This window comes from Sinocyclocheilus grahami, unplaced genomic scaffold, assembly GCF_001515645.1.
Source record: "Sinocyclocheilus grahami isolate Dianchi unplaced genomic scaffold, SAMN03320097.WGS_v1.1 scaffold92.1, whole genome shotgun sequence".
NCBI lineage: Eukaryota > Metazoa > Chordata > Actinopteri > Cypriniformes > Cyprinidae > Sinocyclocheilus > Sinocyclocheilus grahami.
The window spans coordinates 581,050-606,723 of NW_015505271.1; the positions used below are offsets into that span (position 1 = coordinate 581,050).

Genomic DNA, 25,674 nt, shown 5'->3' on the forward strand with positions numbered 1-25,674 from the left:
CCTCAGTTTTAGTCAGTTCCTTGTCTGGTATTGTTTGTATGTTTCAGTTGTCGTGTCATGGTTTCTCCTGAGATTTCCCATTGTATTTTATTATTAAAGACTGTTAGTTTGTTGACTTCTCCTGCATTGTGTGCTTGATACTGCATAACAAGTTACATTTCAGTATTTCTACTTTAAAAAAAATCACATTTAATCACTGTTACTTGCTTGTTTCTTTGTAATTACTTGTGAAATTTACTAGCAGTTTCTAGTGAAAATTGTTTCAAAGTAAAACTGGAACTGTCTGTCACAAGTATTTTTACAATCGTTACACTAAAAAACACTGGGTTAAAAGCAACACATTTTGGGTTATTTTTAATCCATGGGCTGAGTATTATAGGACAGAACTACGGTGGCCGAGAAGTGCAAAGCAAATCACAATTCTGAAAGCAAAATAACAAATTACAAACGCAAATGCAAGTCTAAAAAACAAAATAACAATTCAGAAAGCACAACAACAATTCAGAAAACAAATTAACAAGTCAGAAAACACAACGACAAATCAGACAAACCGGAGGAGGTAGGTATAGTTTGAGACAGCGCCACTGGTTTGGGATTACTCACCGCTTCATCAATCAAGTCTTTTTTAGACTTGCATTTGCGTTTGTAATTTGTTATTTTGTTTTCAGAATTGTGATTTGTTTTGACACTTCTCGATCACCGTACAGAACACATAATTTAACTCAGAATAATGGGTTGATGTAACCCAGCAAAATGTTGATTAATTTTTACTATATTAGCTTTTTTTTTACTTCATTAATTGATGTTTACAGATTAAATCCTCTAAACATTTGTAAAATACTGCACACAACCATTGGTTTGCATAACGTCCTTTATTTAGGCCTATATCATATTTACAGTACAGCATATTTTATATCGTGTTTAATACATATGCCATACATTTTGCCTATATTTAAACTCGTTTGACAAACAATAGAAGTAATTCACGTGTAATTGACCAGTCTCTGTTATCCTTCCTGATTCCACCGTAACGGTGCTGGTTCTCGTGCCCGAGCTGGAATCGTGTTCAGTGGGGAACTGCTAACGGACTGCCGCCCAGCGTTTCACTCTTAGCCGAAATATGCTGTGACTGACTCCATAGCCCATAAACTAATAGCTCTTGTTTGTTTTAAGGTATGCCATTTTATGGTAGCCTATATGTCATGTGCCTATACAGGAATTAACATTAATAAATAAACACTGTACCTGTGGTTCGTTTCTTTTGTGCACTTTTAAGCCGACGCCAAAGGACAAGCTGAGCAACTTCTTTATATGGCAGTAGTTTCCATAATGCCCACTCCACTGTGATTTTATCTGATTCTGAATCAATTACTGAGGAGAGAGAGAGAGGGCGAGAGAGAGCGCACATTCTGGCATAGGCTACCAGCAGCGCGCCCTTCACATTGCTACACTATAGCTCAAACTCCGCTCACTAAAGAACATTATAAACTTCACGTAGTGAAATTCAGCTGAACGTCGCGTTCCTAAACACGAGGAACAAACGGAACATCTGATAGACCCTGAGCAGCAGTTTGAATCAGGGTGAAGAGAGAGGAGATCACATCTACACTCTGCGGATGATTTGTTTGCGTTGTGCATTTCTTTCCTCCAGATGTGACGAGTGGAATGAGCTGCTTTTACACATTGGTGGTTTCACGGCAGCATGGGAACTGCCGTGTCCAAGAAGAAGAATTTAAGGAATGATGCCATTTCTTCTGTTGCCGCAAAAGTTCGGTGAGTCTCTGCAGCACAGGCAGGCGCGCGAGCAACGCGTCTCGTGGAGGCTCATGTGTTGCTGCACAAAACTGTCACATCTCATCACACCTCATATCATGACAAGTTTCCTTGCTGTTGACGACTGTAAAACACAGATACAAATCTGTCGGTAATAAATCAGTCACAGTTCCTGGGGCAATGGGGCTGTTGACGACACTTTGTGTATAACTAGTTTGCAAGTAGCCTAACTTCGTATCAAAATATTCAAGTTTGACTTAAATTACTTTTGAGGGCTTTTTAATGAAAATTATTTATGGTGTTTTGTCGTGAGAACACTATTTATACTAGTTTGCTCAGAATGCAACAATCGGAAATGTATTTACTGTTTTGCTGGTGACATCAGTGACCATATTTATTTTACGTTTTTGTTGTCGTTGCTTTTGTATTATTATTATTGTTATAACGATGATGATGAGGACTGTTGTTTTAACGTTGATAATATTGATAGTTATGATAATGATGATGATGATGATAATAATTATAAGGCTGTTTTCAGAATTCATACATTCACGTAGCCTGGTGATTAGGCTTTAAACAAAAATATGTATTATTTCTTGATCGTTATTGTTTTGTATGTTGTTATTTATGTTTTTATTAATTATAGTTCAAGTAATTAAATACAGTTTTTTATTGTCATTTTGGTTTTTGTTTGCTTATCAAGCAATGCAAATATGCATAAGGCTGATGTTCCATGACAGAATCACGATGTCACTTGGCTAGTATTATAGATGTCCTCTGGGGTTTTGTGAAGTGATTGGACCCAACCAGCATCATTGTGTGCCTTTGAGAAGCTTCCCTGTTCAGTCAATCAGTTCATTTACCCACACACTGTAAATGACCATTAACAACCAACTGAATTCACCATGAAATCAATGCTGTTTCCCTAAATCAGCTGTCACCAAACTTCTGACCGGCCCTTGAGACTCCCTCCGCATTACAGTCACAGTGTGATCACATGCTGTATTCATCCTCCCTCAATAATTAATGTTTAGCTGGGTGGTGCTTGACCATTTCAGACTTATCCGAACAGCACTTCTGCATGTGCTGTATGCATTGAACAGAGAAGCATCTGGACAGCAGGAAAGCGTGATCATTTCCAGTGAGTGTCCTCCCTGTCTCTGCTGCTGTAACTTAATTGTTAAAGCTTTCTCAGATGGGTCATTGTTGTGTAGGATGCATTTACAGACTGTTTAGATATATAAAATGAACTGCACTACGTCTTGTCAGAGTATGGCATACTTGACAACAGTATTACTTGTTAGGTGTTCTTTACATTTCCAGCTTTAGAGTGTAAAGGTTTAAATTTTTTCTGCATCCTAAGACATAGACAGAAAGTGGGAACCACGCTAAAATGACAGCCCGATGCCAATTAGAGCTACGCAGTGAGTGGTTATAGATCTACAAGCCTTCCAGTTGTCTCACAGGCTGACATGTAAATGTCTAATTTAATCTTGAGACCACCTGGCTGCAGTCGTACTGGAGGGAGGCCCAGATTATATGAAAACTTCTTTAATGTTTAATATGTGTGTGACAATGCTTAGGGTCAGGCTGGTACATATGGTGTTTTTCTGTCTTTTTGCAAATGTTTTAATGAGTTGGAAAACCAATAAATATTATACTCTTACAATATTTATCATATATTTTTATTTCCTTAAGTAATTTTAGTCAAGGTTTTATGGCATCATCTTATAATTTAGTGTTTTGTCACTCAACTTTAATTTAGTGTTTGCCATTTTGTTTGTTACGGAGTCTCATTTTTAAATATGTTATTGAATGACGTATTAATTTGTGAAATGAGTTAAAATGCCAGACTGAAGATTTTCTGTTGGGACTGATGTAGTTGGTCTGCCTCTTTAGAAAGTCTGCATGACATTGACAGGTTCACCAAACAAAGTGGTCAGACTGATATGATTAGGGATCTTATTAAAATAAACTTTAGTCACTCTTTACTAATGGTGAGGTTTTTTGGAAGGCTGTACACTGATGTTGAGGATACCCCACGGCCAAAGCAGCACAAAGTTTGGCAAACTTCCCCCACATCTTGCTTGTTAGTTATAGCATCTGGATTCTGAAATAATGCGCAATATCTTCCTCCTCTGAATAATAAAATCCTCCCTTCTCTTATTTTACTAATGAGCAAGCCAAGTTGCCCACAGAAGCTTTCTGGACAAGTCCTTTTTGCAGCTTAGTTCCAATAAATGGCCTTTCTGTACTGCAGGGGGAGGTTTGAGTTAAAAAAAATTGGAATGGATCAGCTGGGACATTTTGGTCATTGCCATTTGAAGCTGCAATGCTTGCTAGTGCGACTAATTTAGAGACCTGCTCATTAAGTGTTAATGAATTTCTAATGTGGAGATATTAAAAGCTGAATGCCAATGGCAGATGTTGAGCATTTTCAAAATGAATATGACTCAGTGTTTAGCTCACACAACAGTTTACATAAATTCTAGTTGTCAATGACAAAAACTCTTACATGGCAGTGAGGGCAGTGTGAGATGATGGTTTGAACGGTACACTAAGAAATCAAATCAGCAAAGAGAATACAAAGTTCGTAAGCGAGCAAACGAGGAGGTGAGAGAAAGGGGTCATGTCACACTTGGATGTTCTGGTTAATGCACGCTGAGGCACTCAAGAACAAATTGCACTTGCTTTTTACTAAATTAGTGTAGCACACCAAAGTGGCCTGCTGAAGTCAGTGTCACCCAGGGCAAAAGCACTCATTCCTGACTCTGATTGTGCGTGAACAGACACATGAAAATAGCAGTGCAAGAACAGCTCCAGGGTGTGCTATCTCCACTCTGCTTTATCCATGCTGCCTTTGTGCACTTTAATAGCCTCCTGCCTTCGATCTGTATGCCAGTGTGTATTTGTGTCCACGTTGGGGCAGTTATTGTTTTTACATCTGCTTGTATCTTCATGTTGTTCATCTGAGTCACTAGTCATCCGCCTCTTCTTCTGGATCGCCACAGGGCTTTCGTCCAGCAGTCTTGGTTAAAGCATGTGCTTTAGTTAATATGGTTAAAACACTTCTCTCTGAGTTCCCTTGCTTTCTCCCTTCCCCCATTTTTGTCACATTGCTGAAACCATGAGAGATGATCCCAGATCACCCTCAGACAAACTGACATGAGACGAAGGCTAGTCTGTGTGTGTGTGAGAGAGGGGAAATATGATTGTGAGTGATTGCGGCATCTCATAGTCTAGTCAGTCAAGTCAAGTCACTTTTATTTGTATAGCGCTTTATACAATACTGACTGTGTCAGAGCAGCTTTACAATGTCAAACAGGAAAATAGTTTGTCAATAATGCAAGAGGACAATAATAAAGAGTAATTTTTCCAGCTAAAGTCAGTTCATTGATGATTCAGTGATGTCATCATCCAGTTCAGCTCTCTTTCAATAGTGTCTGTGCAATCAGTCAAGTGTCCCCAACTAAGCAAGCCAAAGACGACAGTGGCAAGGAACCAAAACTCCATCGGTGACAGAAATGGAGAAAAAACCTTGGGAGAAACCAGGCTCAGTCGGGGGGCCAGTTCTCGCTCATACCCTGCAGTGCTTCTCAATATTTATTATCCATATCTTAATTTTCTCCAACTGAGTAGCTTTGTTGTTTTTAATCGGTGTCTGCAATTTATAGTTTAAAAAAAGAACAGTAAACTATCCTAGATAATTGGTTGTGCCCCGCTCTTAGGCAGAAGATATTATTGCAGAACAATTGGGTTTCAAAGAGGCACAAATTAATTACAGAGTGGACAAGCACAGGTAGTTTTGAGGTACAGCGGTTCAGCTGTGAAGCTGTGGGATGCGGTATTATCCATATCTTAATTTTCTCCAACTGAGTAGCTTTGTTGTTTTTAATCGGTGTCTGCAATTTATAGTTTAAAAAAGAACAGTAAACTATCCTAGATAATTGGTTGTGCCCCGCTCTTAGGCAGAAGGTATTATTGCAGAACAATTGGGTTTCAAAAGTTCATTGATGATTCAGTGATGTCATCATCCAGTTCAGCTCTCTTTCAATAGTGTCTGTGCAATCAGTCAAGTGTCCCCAACTAAGCAAGCCAAAGACGACAGTGGCAAGGAACCAAAACTCCATCGGTGACAGAAATGGAGAAAAAACCTTGGGAGAAACCAGGCTCAGTCGTGGGGCCAGTTCTCGCTCATACCCTGCAGTGCTTCTCAATATTTATTATCCATATCTTAATTTTCTCCAACTGAGTAGCTTTGTTGTTTTTAATCGGTGTCTGCAATTTATAGTTTAAAAAAAGAACAGTAAACTATCCTAGATAATTGGTTGTGCCCCGCTCTTAGGCAGAAGATATTATTGCAGAACAATTGGGTTTCAAAGAGGCACAAATTAATTACAGAGTGGACAAGCACAGGTAGTTTTGAGGTACAGCGGTTCAGCTGTGAAGCTGTGGGATGCGGTATCGCTAGGCCTGTCACGATAACAACTTTTTGTTGTGCGATATATTGCCCCAGAAATAATTGCGATAAACTCATTTTAAGACCATTTTATGCCACTGAATATATAATAATCATAATGTAACAGCATAATATTGCAAGAAAACCAACACACTTTCAAATGACAACAAACTTTTCATTCTTAAGAATATTTAGATCATGGAAATTAAGTATCAAAATATTAGATACCTTAAAAAACTTAAATAAATAGTAAATAAACATTTTCTAACAAAAAGTGCAAAGTAACAAGTATTAAAAAGAAAAATTCACAAATAACTTGTATGGAGATTTTTCCATCTACAGATTTTTCCCGGACCTTCTTTTCTCTGTAAATTAAGGGTGCACGCTATTGCTGAAAAACACAATCCCTACTTAGCAGTCAGATGTCCGTGTGCGCAAAGGCACGGATCCCTAAACAAGGCCATATCTGCAGATGAAACTTTTTTTGTAGAAGCATTTTTTAAATTTGAACTAGCATCAAAACAAGCCAATGGGGTCAGTGCTGGGGGCCTCGGACTGTCAAGTACCTCCAGCTGAGAGGCCCACGGTGGCCTGACACTTGGAAACAAGCCACTGCCGCCAATATAAAAGTCATATAAATAAATGACTAGCGCTTGAATGTGTTCCAATAACTATTGCTATAACTAAATAAGTGAAGAAATTAGGAATGTTATCTTTTCCTGACTCATCTTTAGTACCATTATTGCCTTTAAAACACCTTATTGCAAATTTGATGTTGATTATTAATTGTGAGGCATCTCTTTTGTTTGTATTGCCCACACAGTGTGCTCATTCTCACAACTGCAATGCAGTTTGACTATTGACCAATGCGGCCCTGCACGACCGTAATCAGTCCTTGTCTATTACAGGCTTAGGCTATGTTCTCACAGTTTGTCTGACCATAGACTCTGACTTTTTTTGGTGGACCAGTTGACTTGTACAGTGTAGTGAGAAATTGGGTCTCCATTAGGACCAAAAGTGGTCCCATTGGCTCAGAGAACTTTTAATAGGTGCTCTCTTTACTGCCTGATTACAATCTCTACAAAATCATGTTATGATATATGTAGTTTGAACTATGTTATAATGACCATTTAATGTCTAAGTAAGCTTACGTACTAGCATAGAATAACAATACCTGATTAGTCTGATAACTTAGCTAATACATCACACATTTGCGCTTCTACTATATGTAATTGCAATGTACAATGTAATTATGTTCAATTATTCGTTTGTTATTAATAGTATTATCATTATTTATTAAAAGTTTTTCAAGTGATATAATTACATTATGTGCAATTTGTTTTATGATGAACCATATAGTAGTAAGCAGTCATATACATATTTCAAATGAATGTTGTTTGTGTGTAGTTAGTTAAACTATTAATTGATAGTTGATGAAGACCTGATTTTAAGGTGGGTCCTAAGTTTTCAAAACACTGGCTTTCAAAACAAAAAGTTTATGAGATATAAATATACAAAGATTTATGTGGAGAAAAATTTCAACTAGGCCAGCCCATTTAAGCTTTGAATCCTGAAGTACTGCCCTCAGATACCCACTCCACTTATCTATTTCACATTCACAACAGTTTTATGGGATTGCTCCCTCTCTGAGTTCTGCCCGGCAATCTCATTGAAAATGATTTGTGTCCTAGCAGGGAACTTTTTTCTCAGCAGCCTTCTGCGTTGTACTTCCTTCTCTGCCGCCAGACGTCCAATCCCATTTCTCCTGCTATCTGCCTGAACACACATCTCCTCACTGACTAGAAGCCGAACATGTTATTTTAAGAGCACTGCAGAGTACATTTCAAGTTAACCAAGACAGTAAAATCATAACACAAACGCTTTTGGTTTTGATGAGTCTGCATAGGTCCGGTGCTCTGTTTTAGTTCTAGTCCACCCCACCCTCTCGGCCCATCACACTTTAAAACACTTAGCTTGTATCTGCTCCAGGCATTGTGGAGTGAGACAGTGAGAAGAGTGATGAGAAAGTGATTGGATGATTCCACTCTGCACCACTCATCCCATCTGTTAGAAGAGTTTGTTGAGTAAGGAGAGAGAGGGATGCACATGCTGGCTAATATTTAATTATTCAAGTGTTGTTGCAGGAAAGCATGGCTTCTCCAACAACAGAACCATCCCATTTCCCAGCATCCCTTGAGAGGTGCAGAGACTGCACAATTTGCCAGTAGCGCATACTGATTATGGCTTGTGGAGGTGCTTGTCAGTTAACCGCATTCATCTAGGTGCATTTGTGTAGCTTCCACATTTCTCAAAATGCAGGGATGGGGGTGGGCTTCAGTGTATTTATGCATGTTAGAATCTACATATTTAGTGAGCTTGTATGGGAAGGCATCATTAGCTGGGAATTAAATTAAAGACAAGGAGAGTGAAACAGGTTTGGTGCTATTTTTCATTTGTACATGGTAGTTGGTTTACACCCCCAGCGTATGCGAGTAATTAGGCTGCATTAGTTGTGTTCACGCTGTGCCACACAGGAGGAGAAAACTGTGTAAATCTTTCCCATGGTTAAGAGTTGGAGTGATGCATTTGATAATGGAATCTGACAGCTCTTCGAATGCATTAATGATTTGTATAAATCATCTATGCTGATTGTAAGGGCCATCGGGAGTGCACATGCATCCTTTTTTAAAAAAAAATCTAAATTTTGGAAGCCATTTTTAGTGGCATAACCACTCACACACATTGAAAACATTGCATAAAGGTCATCCTGTTGGTTAAATTACAGGAAGGTAAGGCAATGAAGTATAGTTCTTTGAAAGCTGTATTTTATTACTGAGAAGAACACATGGTTCTACTCATAAAGCTGTTTCCTTTATCCTTCTTTACAAGAAAAATAAGTCTTCTCATCTTGCTGACTATGCATCCTGACTTCTGAGCTGTCTCTCCCTCTCTTTATATAGCAAGTCATAAAGGGGCCATGTTCTTGTACCAGAGCAGCTAAGTGACCTCATACTGGAAGCCAGCTGTAGGCATCTAGATTTCATTCAGTGCTTTACACCTCATTGCTCAGAGAAGTAATGGAATGTGGAGTATTTCTGAATTTTTCTGAAAGCATCTGCAGGTGTGGTAGACCAGTTTAAATTAGAGCCACATCTTGTGACATTATCTGCTAATGTTTCTAATTTTCACTTGTGAGGTTTTTGGATATGGGAAATAGACTGAATTAGACCTGTAGTCTTATGCTTTATGAAGAGGAAAAAACTGTATTTGGTCTTGACTGCACATGTCACACAGACTTCCGGTGAAGAATATTGTCAGAGTCGAATTATAAAACGGGCATTAGATTTAAATGCAAAACCATAAATCACTCAATCACATTAGTGGCCAATATCTAAAATTGCTTTATGAAGTTAGTGGTCTGTAAATGGCTCTATGTAGCACTTTAGAACAGAGTTCCACCGATATGGATATGAAATATGGAAGCTGTTTGCAGTATTATCATGAAAAACAATCTACTTGATCTGCTTGTTAAGACAAGATTAATCGAATACTGTTTCCAGGTCCAAGCTTCTATGCCATTTCAAGTGAGAAATACTATCTCAGCAGCCATTTATGAGCACTGTTCTTTTATGCCATACCTTTAAGTTAAGCTTTTAAAAACTCACGGTGTACACTACACTTCCCTGGCATCAGTATTTTAATGATTCAGAAAATATGAATCACTGTCTGGCCAGCTGAGATTTCAGTAGATAAATGTTAGGATCATGAATTTTCGATAGTATTACATCACACTATGACTTTATAATAGCACCATTTGTTGTTTGATTTTGAGATTGAAAGAGTGTTTTGACCCGGAAATTGTGATGCATGACGTTAGACTTAACTGGATTATATGAATGACTACTGAGAACTGACAGCAGCAGCATGGGAAAGTACATCAAGATAGGGAGTTCTGTCTCCGTTCTTGATTTGGTCTCTTGTTTGTCTCTCTGCAGAGCAGCTCGAGCATTTGGAGAGTACCTTTCTCACACGCACCCTGAGAACCGCAACGGATCAGGTTAGGACCATTCCACCTCATGCCCTACCTTCATTTGTTCACAAGTCTTTTGTCTCCTCCTATTTGCCTGTTCTACAATTTGTGAAGTGCTTGAGTGTATTAGTACTTGATGTAGGAAAGCATCATCCTTTTGTTTCAACATTAATTCCACTTCTGTGTGTCCATCACCCAGCCATCCTTTAATTGATCATTACCGGAGAGCTTCATTGGCACCTGCTGCTTTGCCAAGACAACATGAAAAAATCTGTTGATCTCGGTCTCTTTCTGTCTCTCACTCCAGATCATTTGCTATCTGACACCTTCATTGGTCAAGACACAGACTCCCCAGACATCAGCCGACTGAACAACAATAACAGCCTCCAGCCATACTCCCAACACACTCTTATAGTCAAGCCCAGTCAAGAAGAGGTTCAGCCAGGCAGCCAGTCTGCGCCCCTTCCTACCAGTTCCAAGCGACGTCTCTCCATAGAACGCAGCCTTTCTTCTGAGGACCAGCATCATCAAAGGCGTGGAGAGAGCTCTTTAAAGCCAGCACGCGTCTACACCATTACTAGGGAGCGAGATATGCTTGGGAGCCAGGGAAGCAAGGAGAGCCTGGAGCTAGAAGTGCTGAAGAGGACCACAGACCCACCCAGAACCAACGCTCCCTCCAATTTACGTGGCAGCCATCATCGAGAAAGCCACGAATGTGGAAACAATGGCCCTACCCACCAGCATCACTACAGTCATCCGCCTCTGACACAACCTTTGCAGAGCTCAGGGAGCGCCCATAACATCAGGGACTGGGGCTCGAGACGGAGCAGGTCAAGGGAGGATTGCATGCCGGATTGTGTGGACTGCATTCGGCCACACTGCCAGAGCCAGCGCTCTCTAGACCTTGAGACGTCACCTCATGGTGGTGGCAAACAGCACAAGAAGCTGGAGAGGATGTACAGTGAGGACCATGTGTCCTCTGAGGATCGAGGTAAGAAGAACATCACCATCACTGAATGATGGTGTATTGGTTTATTCATTGTGAGATTTACACTGTACCTGCTACCTTTGCTTATGCTAACTTTTTTTGTTTGCAGAGGATCACACGAACAGCTGGTTCCCTAAAGAGAACATGTTCAGCTTCCAGACTGCAACCACCACCATGCAAGCGTGAGTAAACATGGGAATTAATTGCATCAATCCTCTCCTTCTGCTTCCTCTTGAGTAGGGTTGGTCTATGAAACAAATGTGTAATTTAACTATCCTGACTCATGTATGTGGGAGGACAGGAGGTATTCTTTCTTTCTTTCTTTCTTTCATCCATGTTTCCATTCCTTTTTCTTTTTTGCCGCCGCCTTTTCCTGATTCTCTTTTTCCCTTCTTCATATTTCTCTGTCTCTGGCTTTTGTTTCTTCCTTTCTTTTTATTTCAATTTCTGATCTTTTGTCTTTTCATCCTTCTCTTTCCGTTTCTGTTTCCCTTCCTCCTTCTATTTGCTTTCTTTGTTTTCATCCTTTTCCGCTTTCTTTTTCCCTTTTTATTCCATTTCCTCTATCTCTTCCTCCTTTTCTTTCCATTTCTTTTTCTCTTTCTCTTTGCCTTCATCATTCTATTTTCCCCTTCTACTCGCCCTTTCTCTTCTTTTGTCTCTTCCTTTTCCCCTTCCTCTTTCTTCTTATCCCCTTCCTGTTTTCCATCCTCTTTTCCTTTTTCCTGTTCTTTCCATTCCTGTTTCCCCTCCTGCTTCTCTGTGCCTTCTTTGTTCTTTCTTTTTCCATTCTTTCTTTTCCATTCTATTTCCTGTCTTCCTTTTTTTCTTTTTCCTCTTTCTTTTTCTTTCTCTTGTTCTTCACCTTTTCAGTCGAGTGAATTTAGTCTCCATTATTCTCTGTGCTCAGATGCTCTCGCTCAGCCTGAATGCTTAATTATCACCTGTCGGGCAGAAGTCTTAATCACAGAGCCCACTGGCTGAGCCCCCCCACTGGGGTGCAGTCCACCTCCCTCCAGCCGACATGCTTGTTGTCTCCCCCTCAACCTCACTATGCCCTCCTACCTCATCATCTGGTGTCAGTCCTCCTTGCCTTTCCCCTCCCACTTTATGCCTCTCTGTTTGTGAATACTTTGCTACCTCTGCAGCTACTTTCTCTTCTGACTTATTCATTTGCCTTTTTGCTTTTTCTAACTGACACTTTCACTTCAGAATCCTTTCAATTTGTGTGAAATGTCAGTGTTTTCTCCCATGGTTGGCTGTAGAACTGCCACTTTTTGTGATAATTGACTGTAATAGGTAGTGATAAAGCACTTGGTGATCTATCCTTTTATAAGACCTGATCCAGTGTTTATATTTGAAAAACGCTCTCTATTTCCTGTGTACCTTACCTTTTTACTTGCTTTTCATGTGTTTTCTTGTGATGGTTAAAGCACCTGCTCTCTCTTTCCTTTTTTTTTATCTTTTTTATTATGCATTTTTTTCCTTGACTCCAAAGAATATCGTGAGTATTTCTTTCTCATTAGCCCACTGTTTTAAAAAGTCAACGCTTCTCTCCATCCCCACCCTCTGCTCCACTGTGCGGCTGCCTCTCCTGACCTGTGTTAACTCTCACTCCACCAGCATTAGACAGAGTGTTTGAAGTTATGAAGGAACTATGTCTCACACAGCACACATACTGCTCAAAATACCAGTTGTGAGTCACTCAGTTCAGTATCGCTAATCACATTTCAACTGCCTGTTTGTGGTACTACTATGGTGGGATGACCTTTGAAGTTTTCTGGATTTTAACCACAAATTAGTTACTAAAGCTCCTTTTCAAAATCTAGTGAAATGCCTTGCTGTTCATTGCTGACATCCTCAATCCAATTACCATTTATGTGGTAATGCCACATAAATAGCACTCAAAGCTCACAAGAGACTACTACTAAATTTTTTTAATAGTAAAATTAAAAGGACAGGAATCAAACTGCAGTATGTTGATGCTTTTGCTCAAGTACAGGTGAACCTAACTAAGATTGAATTCAAAATACCATACTAGCATACTACACCTTTCTCGTTTATTGTAAATGTCTTTAAAGAAACTAATGCACACACACACACACACACACACACTAAAAACCACACGAAAGGACCATAACACAAAACATTTTCATGCATGCTGATAAGCTACAAAAATGCTACTGTAGTGTCTAAATCACCTGGAGCACACAAATAAAAATAAAGTAAAATACATTTTTAATTAGATAAATATAATTGTCAAGTTTTGATATTGAATAAACTATAGTCAAAATCTCCATTCACAATGCTGCCTTAAACTGTATTTTAAAAACAAGGGGTAAGAGAGCATAGGAATGTACCTACCTACCTTTAGGAATAGCCTTTGTGTTGGGAGTCTGCCTACGATTTCCTAAAATAAGAACTAGGTAGACAGTTGACTAGATTTTTGGAACAGAGCTTGTGTTTTGACTATAATGCAAGGTATATTTAAAAATATGACAAAATGGTGAACTGGCCCTGTTAAGGAGGAATATGGTGATTGCTGCCATCACTGTGTTGAATATTGCACACGTAATATATAAATTTAGCCTGAGTATACCCTAGAAAAGTCACTCATCTCAAGATTTGCGCGCAGTGTTCCAAGACTGTCGCCAATCTGTCAAGGCTCTGAAGGATTTCAGGATGCAGTCACATAGACACATCCACATGCAATTACGTGCACACAAACACTGTTAGAACGTAGCTTCTGGGCTGTCATTAACCTCATCTACTGAGGACAGGGGTTTGATTTAACATCAGCTGTAATGATGGCTGAACCTTCTGTCACACTATGAATAACAATCGATGCACAGCAGATATGATAACCACTCCCACAAAGATGTTACATTTTCCTGTGAATTTATCCTCTGTGCTGGTTGGTGACTGAGTGTCTGTTACACTTGACTTCGCTGTGGTCGTAGTGTTTAGTGTGTGTACATGCCTGTAGTGTCCCGTTGACCTGTGGGTGGTGATCACCTGTTGTGGTTTGAACCTTCCTTGCCACCCTAGATTTTTCCTCTTGCACTGCTCCCATTTGCACATACACCTACACCCACAGCCTGTAACATTGTGACCGGTCCCAGCAGGGCTTTCCGTGGAATTGCAGAGAGAAAGAGGAGGAAAAGAGAGCAAGAGGCCACCGCACTGATGGAGAGGTACTGTCTACTGCCCCTAATGTCCTATGTCACAGCCCTTCCCTCAACACACACACATAGAATGAGACAGTGGAGAGATGGTGTTTGTGTTTTGTGTTGTCCTGTGTTACTGTAGTATTATTGTGTGTGTATATCCCCTCAGTTCTTGAAAGTCCACATTCCAATCCTGCACACTACACATGAAGATCTGCTTTTGGCTCACTTCCCTGTGGAGTCGTGATGCTAGGCTTACCAAGCAGAAAGCCAGAAGCAGTGTATTGATCTAAACCCAGGGATTTCTATAGATGCCAGTTTCCACTTCAGAGTAAACAATAAAAGGGGTTATTGTGAGATAAAGTTTAAAATAAGAAACAAAGTCACAATTGTTAGATATACACTACCGTTCAAAATGCTGGGGTCAGTAAGACTTTTTTTTTTTAATGAAATTAATACTTTTATTCAGGATGCTTTAAATCGGTTTTGTTAAATCTAACAATAATTTCAAATAAATTAAATATTTTAAACTTACCATTCATCAAAGAATCCTGGAAAAATGTGTCAGTTTCCATAAAAATATTAAGCAGTACAGCTGTTTTCAATAGTAAAAAGATGTCTTTTGAGCACCATTTAAGCATATTAGCATATTTTATGACTGACTGAAGACTGGAATAGATTCTGAAAATTTTGCTTTGGGATCACAGGAATAAATTATACTTTAACATACGTATATTAAAATAGAAAATAGTTATTTTTAAATTGTATTAAAAATTAAATTAAGTTGTATTTTGCAATATTACTGTTTTTACTCAAATAACTGCAGCTTTGGTAAGCAGACGTCTTTCTAAATCATTAAACATTCAGACCCCAACCTTGTAAATGGTAGCATGTAGTCGCAATTACAAGAAATTAAGTTGCAATTATATAACAATGAGGTTTTTTTTTTTTACTCTGAAGCAGAAATAAGCTTTTTTTTTTTTATCTCAACTAAGGGTTGGTGGAGAAAATAAACACATTTTCTCATCATTTTAAACCGTTATTAAATTTCTAACTTTCTGACAAAAAATATGCTGCTCATATTATGTCATACCATTAGCTAATGTTCTTTTTTTGTTCATTTTTCAAATAAATGCGTTACCACAAAACATTTTTTATGCTGGGTAGGCTGATAGTCTGGATCAGATATGACATGTTTGTTTTTCTATCATGGTGAGTACTTTTTTTTACAGAGCTATTGATATTTCTAAATCCTAAACCTAACCCTCACACAAATGTATGATTATTAAGCCATTTGCTGGTTCCTACAATATAAGTGATTTCGTGTTTTACTGCATTTGATTGAAGGCAAAACCTGGACCCGTACACATACAGCACCTGGGTATATGTGTGCGTGTCTGTATGTGCCTGGCTGCTTGGATCAATAGGCCAATCGAATAACCAAAGGTGCCATGCCTGGAGTGTGTTAATCGATACAGCTGACAACTGAACACTTTCAGAGTTTTGCTTATCGGTCTAGTGTCACGCTGCACACTAATGCCATGTGCACCATGAATAACTCAATAGCAAATCTCATTCCGCCTGACTTGGCTGAATTGGCTTACATATTTAAAAACATTTGTTCACCGGTAAAGCCTAATTGGTCCACTGGCAGATCATCAAAATGTCTTCCAACATGATTCTGAATTGCTTGAGAGAACGCTGTTGAACGCTGCTCTGAAGGTAAATTGAAAGGACAGACATGATTCTCCTCTTCCCAGCAAAGGTTTAACAGAGTTCAGCTTCCCTGTGGTAATTCAGGGTGTTCTGCAGAAAAAAAGAAGAAAACAAACATGGAAAGAGCAGACTCTGAATGTAGCTTTTAGTGTTCTGCAGAGATCCCATGACACTGCTGAACAGCATTACTGTAGGTGCCTGTCTGTCCTCTGACTGTGGGAGGGTTGCAGATAATTGGTTGCATCCATTATGATTACAAAACAACTGCACATGAAATTATTTGTTCACTCAAAAAAAGAAAATTCTGCCATAATTCTCTCACTTTTATGTCTTTCAAAACTTGTATGAGTGTCTTTCTTCTGTCAAACACAAAAGAGCAGTTTTATATTGTTAAATAATAATAATAATAATAATAGTAATGTGTTGACAGCTTGTTAAGCTTGACAGTCCCCAATCACTTTAATTATTTTTGATGTGGCCAAGATGTTTTTCAAAAGCAGTATCTACAGGCATGTTCCAAGAAGAAATTATGTTAAATGGGCATGGAACTAATAATAGCGGAATTAGAATTTCTGAGTGAGCTATCTCTCGAAGCTCATAGTATTTTGGATTGTGCTGAGTTTCTTTATCTGATGGAGAAAGTGGAACACGCACTAAATCTTCTGGCACTGATTTGTTTCATAGAAACTTTGATCTGTTTCTGTTGTACCCATTAAATGGCTGTGCTTCTTAAGAAATGTGTGATGATGTTATATTATTTGCATAAAAAGGAACCGATATATAATATATATATCTGTGAGGATCAACATGTCACACTCCGGCGATCTGATTGATCACTCTATTTTTAGTACGCTCACAAATGAGGATTAAGATCATTAGAGTGTTTCATTAAAAATGGCCAGCTGAAAAGACAGTTCTCTTGATATGATCTTCTATTTTTGAACCTTGTTGAAGATCTACACTCTTTGTCAGACGGCACATTGACTTTGACAGCAGTTTAGAAGGATGTCAGAAAGACGGACATACAGAGAAAAGCAGCTCTGACAATTATAAAGATGCATTGTCACTGTGCTCTTTGTAACCATCTCAAATATAACAGAGATATTTTAAAAAAGCCCTTTTCTCTTTTGTAAAATGTTCATAGTAGTGGATTTGATTAGAGGCTCATCTACGTACTGTAAAAAATGTCCTCTGCTATGCATCAGTGTACCGCAAGAATATTATTTTTCTCGCAGTATGTTTAACTAGCTTAGGCCACAGTGCTGCTTTCTAAAATTGTGATGTTGTGCAACTGCATTATGCCTGCAGAAAACAAAATGCTAACTGTAAGATATGGGCTGCATATTATATGTGAGAAATATGACACCGTGGCCATCAGTTCTGCTTTTGGTGAAAGCCAAATTGCCTCATAATTTCATCCCTAACCCAGCTCTCATTTATTTTAAAGGCTCCGCATTGACTGTGTGAGCTGCTCTATTATTTGTTGGCAAATGAGGAAAGACAACCTACCTCGCTACACTACAGCACACTCTCCTACTATACTGCACTTCAGTGTAACCATGGTGACATGATGCATGGAGAACAAGTGCTAACGAGAGGAGAGAGACTGTCAGTTGAAAGAGTGGGTCAACTGAACTTGCTTTCATTCTCTGATGAGGCTGTTCGTAGTGGTCAGTTTTCTGTGAGTGATAATCTGATATCTCTGGTTTGAAAGTTATACCAGTAATGAGAACATGAAGCACCTGAAAGCATTTTTTTTGCACTTTCTACAAGATTATTCAAATTGTTAGTGATTTAGTGACGCACAGTGATAGCATTTTTTGTACTTTCTACAAGCTTATTCAAATCGTTAGTGAGTTTTTACTGGGATAACTATGCTTTAGCTATGCTTTAACGCCTACCTATAAGCAAAATTTAGGGTTCATAGTCTTTTTCTCTGTTTCTCTGGCCACTAGAGGGTTTATAATGACACCCATCTGCGTAGATATAATATCACACTAAATAAACAGTTTTTGGTTACCAGTGCAAGTTGCAGAAATGACTTATTTACCCTGTTTTTTTAAGAGTATAGAGTAGTATTTGAAAGATAATGTGCTCTCTAAATGGCGGCATTTATGAAGTGCCGAGCTATCTTATGTACAATAAACAGGAGTCCTTTTTCCTGTTTATTCTTCATTCAAAACTAAGTAAACATATTCAAAAACACTATTTATTTCTGTAGCTGTAAAAGTTTTCTGTTATGTTAATTTAAAATCAGCATGAAGCGGATATGATGTATATTAGTCGAGCAAGCCGTAATGTAGGCCAGGACTTGATTTTGTCCATCAATAATTGATTGGTTCGTTGGACTGTTGTGGTTTGCTAGTTGTTGTGATCTCATCTGAGTGGAAGAAATTATTGTCCCTCCCTCACGCCAGGGAAAATTTCATCAGAGAAGAGATGTAATTGCGAGAAGCAATGTCAAAGTGGGACAATATTTATGCCTGTTTATTACAGAGGAACTGTGAGAACTGGAGATTTGTCTGGAGTGCACTGAGATTGTTGTATAACTTCAAACACTCATCCATAATCAGCCATGCTAGTGCTACCATGTATAAATGGATTGTTTGAAAGTGTATTTAACATTTCCATTTTTGTCTCCTCCCGCCATCTCCCATTTTTTCCTTGCGTTTTGCCCTTGTTGTCTTATACCTCTTTCCAATCCACTGTGCTTCTGCGAATCCTTTTATATCCCAGAAACTTCCGGAAACATCTGAGGATGGTGGGCAGCAGGAGGGTGAAGGCCCAGAGTGAGTTGTTTGTAGATGTCTGTGTGTGTCTGCGTGAGCGAGTGAATGAGTGTGTTAATGCTTATGTGTGGTTGTGTGTATGTTCTCAATACGTTTGTCTGATTTCATCTGTATATTTGTGCAATTTTTGTAAATGTAAATATGCAAACATGCCATTGCTTAACAATGATTCATGGTATCAGATTAATTATTTTCAGGGGTTACAGATGCTTCAAGCATCTGGTAAAAAGGATGAAAACAAAACCATTTGGTGCTCTTCACTGATATACAGCTAGCAATGTGATTTAGTTTCTTAATAATTCCTCCTCATCAATAAGAGTTACAGTATACAGAGTCAAAATGAGTCTCATTTTTAGAGCTAGTCAGTCAAACGTGCCACATCCCAACCTCAGACAAGGGCCCATAGTGTGTGTATGTGTTGAAGAGCAGTGTGTCTGATGCTTTCCTCCTCCGCTTCGTTATTAGCATTTGCTGATCGCAAAGCAAAGAGTTTCAGCAGGTCCTGGAGTGACCCCACACCCATCAAGCCTGACTCTCTCCATGACTCCAGAGACAGTGAGTCCACACACATACACAGTCATGTCGTCTCTTTTTCTGATTTCAGTACATGCACGTGATTGGTCACTCACACAAAACACTCACACAAAACACTCACACACATCCATGTCTAGGCCTTAATTTAAACTAATGCTACTGCTCACCAATGCTGCATTTATTTGAATCAAAACACAGTAAAAACACTAGTATTGTGAAATATTATTACAATTTAATGTAACGGTTTACTATAGTCAAACGTGCCACATCCCAACCTCAGACAAGGGCCCATAGTGTGTGTATGTGTTGAAGAGCAGTGTGTCTGATGCTTTCCTCCTCCGCTTCGTTATTAGCATTTGCTGATCGCAAAGCAAAGAGTTTCAGCAGGTCCTGGAGTGACCCCACACCCATCAAGCCTGACTCTCTCCATGACTCCAGAGACAGTGAGTCCACACACATACACAGTCATGTCGTCTCTTTTTCTGATTTCAGTACATGCACGTGATTGGTCACTCACACAAAACACTCACACAAAACACTCACACACATCCATGTGGCCTTAAGGCCTTAATTAATTTAAACTAATGCTACTGCTCACCAATGCTGCATTTATTTGAATCAAAACACAGTAAAAACACTAGTATTGTGAAATATTATTACAATTTAATGTAACGGTTTACTATTTGAATATATTTTAAAATGTACTTTATTCCCATGACAAAGCTGAATTTTCAGCAGCCATTACTCGAGTCTTCTTTGTCACGTGTTCCTTTAAATCATTCTAATATGCTGATTTGGTGCTCAAGAAACATTTCTTATTATTATTAATGTTGAAAATATTAATATTTTGTGGAAACTGTGATTTTTCTGGATTCTTTTATGAATAGAAAGTGAAAAAAACAGCATTTATCTGAAGTAAAAAATCTTTTGTAACATTGTCTTTACTGTCATTTTTAATCAATTAAATTTATTTTTGCTGAATAAAACAACAAACCTTTGCAGTGCATGTATGTATGGATGGATGTGTTTATTTATTACATTTACAGTAATTACAATTAGATTTTTTTTATAATGACAATTTAATATCCTTCACTTTAATAATAAAAAAAAAAGTTTGAAGAAAATCCTAAAATAATATTTTCTTTTGAGGCTTCATAAGATTCATACACATACACACATCAGCATCTGTGCATATCTGTAAAATGTCTTACTGTTTACCTTGAATGTACTCTGCTGTCTATATGTGTGCTTTCGCTTTGTGTCCTATATTACTAAATGTGTTATGTTCTCACAAACAAGTGGGAGAGGTTATGTTAGGACATGAACGACAGAATGCTTGTTGAAAGGACCTGTCATCTCACTGGTTGTTTATGTGCTTGTGTTGTGTTTCTGTGTATTTGCATATACCCTCTTCCCCAGGTGCAGACCTCCAGGCATCGTCTGGCAATCTGGATGAAGAAGACTGTGATGATGTCGACTGGGAGGAAGAGAGAGAGTTGGAAAGAGCAGCCTGTGAGGGCGACGACTTCATCCCACCCAAAATCATGGTAGATGCGTCTTTCAATCATTTTTACACGAGCCAACTGCCTTTTTATGAACTCAACATCAGATCCTCATTACATGTTGCGCAGCTGTTTGATCATCAATGGGCTCATTAATAAGAGTGTTTTACTCATCCTTGTTTTTGAACAGCTCATTTCATCAAAAGTACCAAAGGCCGAGTACGTTCCCAACATCATCCGTCGGGACGACCCCTCCATAATCCCCATTCTCTATGTGAGTATCATTTAATGATGCAGTCATACATGGGATCAAAGAGAATCAAATATTTGATTATCCAGTATAAAGACCCTTGTGTTAAGCACAGCTAATGATGTCTACCAGTCAGCTCTCGCATGCAAGTTTTAGTAGTGTAAATCATCATTGTTTGAAATTGCTGCTTTGTAATGCTGAGCTAGTGATGTAGTGCTTATATTATGCTTGAATTATCTTCAAATAAAAACGCCACGTAATATTTTCCAACTGATGATTCCTGTCACAGAATATGCAGCTTTTTGAATGCAGTTGTTCATGCTTGCCCTGTTTTCTGCCCGCAGGATCATGAACATGCCACCTTTGATGATATACTAGGTATGTGTTAATTGGCCAAACCTGATGTTTGCTCCTGCTGTTTGTTTACTATGAAAAAGCTGGACTGTAATTTCATATGATTCCCTTGCTGGTTCTTCTCTCTCTACTTCTCTGCTATCTGTCTTCTCTCAACTCTCTGCTCTTCAGAAGAGATTGAAAAGAAACTCACTGCCTACAGAAAAGGCTGCAAAATCTGGAACATGCTCATCTTTTGTCAGGTTTGAAAAAAAAATATGTGTGTGATTATTTGCATATCCTGCTTTTTCACAAGTCTGCATGTGGAGTAGTTATGCACATGTTATTTTGCAGTGTGCAAATTGGCTCTCTGTATTCTCTAGGGAGGTCCAGGTCATCTCTACCTACTGAAGAACAAAGTGGCCACATTTGCTAAAGTAGAGAAGGAGGAGGGCATGATACAGTGAGTATTCACCTTCACAAAACAAGGTGCAGCCTCTCATATCTGCTTCTTTTTGTTCTGTTTGAAATTGTGCTGCACAATTCATAAAAAAAATGTGAGAATATGATGGTGGCTCCTGCAATTAATTCATGGATGCAAACTTGTTACCTTTCGGTGAAAATCGCCTTTTGAATCCAAAATAGGTCATTTGTGCGAGTTGTAGATCCGGTAATTATTATTTTTTTTTTACACACAAGCTTTTATTTGGGTCGCAGTAAATGCTGCTCCACACAACCTCCATCTCTGAAAGTGCTGTGACTTTGGTACACTCAACCATCTTTCCAGATTTGTAATGAGAACCCCCCCCCCCCCCCCCCCCCCCCGGGGGAGGACCACGTGTCTCCTTTTTTTTCACTATGATATACTAGGTATGTGTTAATTGGCCAAACCTGATGTTTGCTCCTGCTGTTTGTTTACTATGAAAAAGCTGGACTGTAATTTCATATGATTCCCTTGCTGGTTCTTCTCTCTCTACTTCTCTGCTATCTGTCTTCTCTCAACTCTCTGCTCTTCAGAAGAGATTGAAAAGAAACTCACTGCCTACAGAAAAGGCTGCAAAATCTGGAACATGCTCATCTTTTGTCAGGTTTGAAAAAAAAATATGTGTGTGATTATTTGCATATCCTGCTTTTTCACAAGTCTGCATGTGGAGTAGTTATGCACATGTTATTTTGCAGTGTGCAAATTGGCTCTCTGTATTCTCTAGGGAGGTCCAGGTCATCTCTACCTACTGAAGAACAAAGTGGCCACATTTGCTAAAGTAGAGAAGGAGGAGGGCATGATACAGTGAGTATTCACCTTCACAAAACAAGGTGCAGCCTCTCATATCTGCTTCTTTTTGTTCTGTTTGAAATTGTGCTGCACAATTCATAAAAAAAATGTGAGAATATGATGGTGGCTCCTGCAATTAATTCATGGATGCAAACTTGTTACCTTTCGGTGAAAATCGCCTTTTGAATCCAAAATAGGTCATTTGTGCGAGTTGTAGATCCGGTAATTATTATTTTTTTTTTACACACAAGCTTTTATTTGGGTCGCAGTAAATGCTGCTCCACACAACCTCCATCTCTGAAAGTGCTGTGACTTTGGTACACTCAACCATCTTTCCAGATTTGTAATGAGAACCCCCCCCCCCCCACCTCCTCAGGGGAGTCAGATCTTTGTCACCTTTTTAACACTTTTTAATTGCCTTTTAGATACTCCTGTTGCTTCAAATTGTGCTTCTAACAACATGCAACACAACTAGAATGTTCACATGATTATCAACAATCCACAATACATGGTGTAAATAAGGGATTTACTTTGTAGTGTAGACAGATTCATTGACTATAATGGTGAAGGACTCAAGTCAATGAGCTTATGTTGAACTGCATGGCTCGAATAGTTGTGCGAAGCTATATATACACGTGCAGTGACAGCTTCAGTGATTAATATGAGTATGTTCTAGTATTTTCGTGGTCTTATATATAATTTATTCAGAATTTGAATAATGTTTTTGTTTTTCATGCTGCAGAGAGGACACTGTTAAGACACTTTTCATTTACTAATGAATAAAACAGAAATAAATAATTCAAGATCACAGCTCAGATCATTTTGGATGTGTAGACTACCAAAAGATGGCATTCGCTTCCCTGCACAATTTTTTTTTAATATATTTCAGTTCGATTAAATGAAATGAATTGTGATTACAATATAAAGAACTGTGTAGCCCTACTTTGTAATCATTCTGAGCTTTTGTTTGCAGGTTCTGGAAGAGACTCGGCAGATTCATGAGTTTATTAAATCCTGAGCCCAACCTCATCCATATTATGGGCTGCTATGTGCTCGGCAATGCTAACGGAGAAAAGGTAGATAATCACATCTGCTCACCTCCATGTGTGTTTCAACCCATGTTTTGTGCCATAGGCTTTTTGTCATAAAGACAAGACAAGAAATTATGTGTGAGAAATGGGGGGGATGGGAGCTTTCAGTATATATAGAAAGACTATGTTCATAGTTTATATATACAGTCATATCCTTTATGTTAATAGTCATTTATGGATTTTAGCACACTTGCAGAGCTGACACTACTGTACAGCCTCTTTACTTTCATGCTGTGGCAGGTGTGTGATTTAAGAAGCAGAGAAAGACAGGTGGGAGTGTGTTCACGGTCAGGCAGGGATATGATGGCAGGAGATGAGGGTGCCAGATTGACAAGCAACTGCTCTGTGACTGACAGATAGACAGTCTGTCACCCCTCCACCCTGTACTTCTCTGCAGCATATACTCTCACGCATGCACACACTCCAACATGTACACACAGGCAGTCTCTCAGTGGCACATACTGACAGTAGCCTCTGGCCACTACAGCTCTGGACCTGTATTCAGTTGTGCCAAGCTGGATATGAGCTTATAACTATGGGAGCATGTTTCCACCACAGGATTAAAAAAATAACTAGGCAACTTTTTATCTCACAATTCAGTCTCTTTTTCTCGCAGTTCTGAGAATTGCGAGAATTGTGAGATCTTAACTTGCAATTGCGAGACATAAACTCGCAATTCTGAGAAGAAAAGTCAGAAATATGAGATAAAAACGCGCAATTCTGAGAAAATAAGTAAATAATTTGAGATAAAAAGTCACAATTACCTTTTTTATTTTTTATTCTGTGGCGGGAAAAAAAACAGAATTGTGAGATGTAAACTTGGAATTGCAAGAAAAAAGTCTGAGTTTATATATTGCAGTTCTAACTTTTGGAAACGGGCTTCCATATATAACCATTCACACAGAAAAGTACTGTGGCATTACCATTTTATTGGGTGTTACTGAATGATTACCATGGTATACTTCAAGGTTCTTCAAAGAATACAGTGGAACTATATTGTCCAAAATGCAGATAAATCTGATCCAAGCCGCATCTTTACATGGTTTGAGATCAGATTAAAATCAGATTTTTGGAAATATGTTGTAGTCTGTATGGTCAGATCAGATTTCAACTCGTTGTCTTCATAATTCAGGAAGCTTCATGACTATGAGATCATATGTGAATCAGGCGTGTAAACAGGTGTGTCTGAATGCACTCGCATGTGACATTCACTGTTTTGAAGGGTCAATGAGTGCATGTGCATATTGTACATAGTGCAGTAATGTTTCCAACACGCATGTTGTATGATTCGCTTATGAGTTATTGCCCTGCAGAAAGAGATGTCATGAGACAAAATTTTCAGTTCCCTTTCAGTCATCACGTCGGATGACCGACGAATTGGGATCTCGCTTAGAGAGACCAATCTACTTCGAGTGTAAACTAAATGAGCCAATGCACATTGGCATGCGATTATTGCATCCAGCAGATGCAGCACATATTCAGCTTTTCGCTTCGGAGCCGAGCGATCACATCGTTCTGCTCCTGACTACTCTACTGAGAGCTGAAGACTGAACGAGTTCAGCGCGCTCTTGGAGAGCTCTTCGTGTTGGCGGTACGGCGCTTCAGCGGTGGTGGTTTCCTGTGTCGAGTGGGTTGCACACATCAGGCTGCACTACCCCCTGTTTGTGTTGCAGATGATCATCTCCCCTGTGCGCCTCAGCACGCTAAAAGAGCTTTTTCCCTAAAAGAGCAATTTCGGGTGCGTCTTTTTAAAGACGACTTTGCATGGC

At 38.9% G+C, this 25,674-nt stretch overlaps 1 protein-coding gene across 1 annotated transcript in view; it reads left to right on the top strand.

Moving 5' to 3' along the window:
* The first annotated feature begins 1,398 nt into the window (after positions 1-1,398).
* LOC107587468 (NMDA receptor synaptonuclear signaling and neuronal migration factor-like) overlaps positions 1,399-25,674 on the top strand; it is a 37,138-nt gene continuing 12,862 nt past the window's right edge. The window contains exons 1-14 of the mRNA XM_016275257.1: positions 1,399-1,773; positions 10,228-10,289; positions 10,570-11,253; positions 11,360-11,432; positions 12,749-12,754; positions 14,376-14,444; positions 18,870-18,922; positions 19,388-19,477; positions 20,876-21,003; positions 21,149-21,232; positions 21,553-21,586; positions 21,734-21,804; positions 21,925-22,004; positions 23,788-23,890. Coding sequence (XP_016130743.1) covers positions 1,703-1,773; positions 10,228-10,289; positions 10,570-11,253; positions 11,360-11,432; positions 12,749-12,754; positions 14,376-14,444; positions 18,870-18,922; positions 19,388-19,477; positions 20,876-21,003; positions 21,149-21,232; positions 21,553-21,586; positions 21,734-21,804; positions 21,925-22,004; positions 23,788-23,890 — 1,608 coding nt within the window. The 5' untranslated portion in view covers positions 1,399-1,702. The remainder of the gene's footprint in view (positions 1,774-10,227; positions 10,290-10,569; positions 11,254-11,359; positions 11,433-12,748; positions 12,755-14,375; positions 14,445-18,869; positions 18,923-19,387; positions 19,478-20,875; positions 21,004-21,148; positions 21,233-21,552; positions 21,587-21,733; positions 21,805-21,924; positions 22,005-23,787; positions 23,891-25,674) is intronic.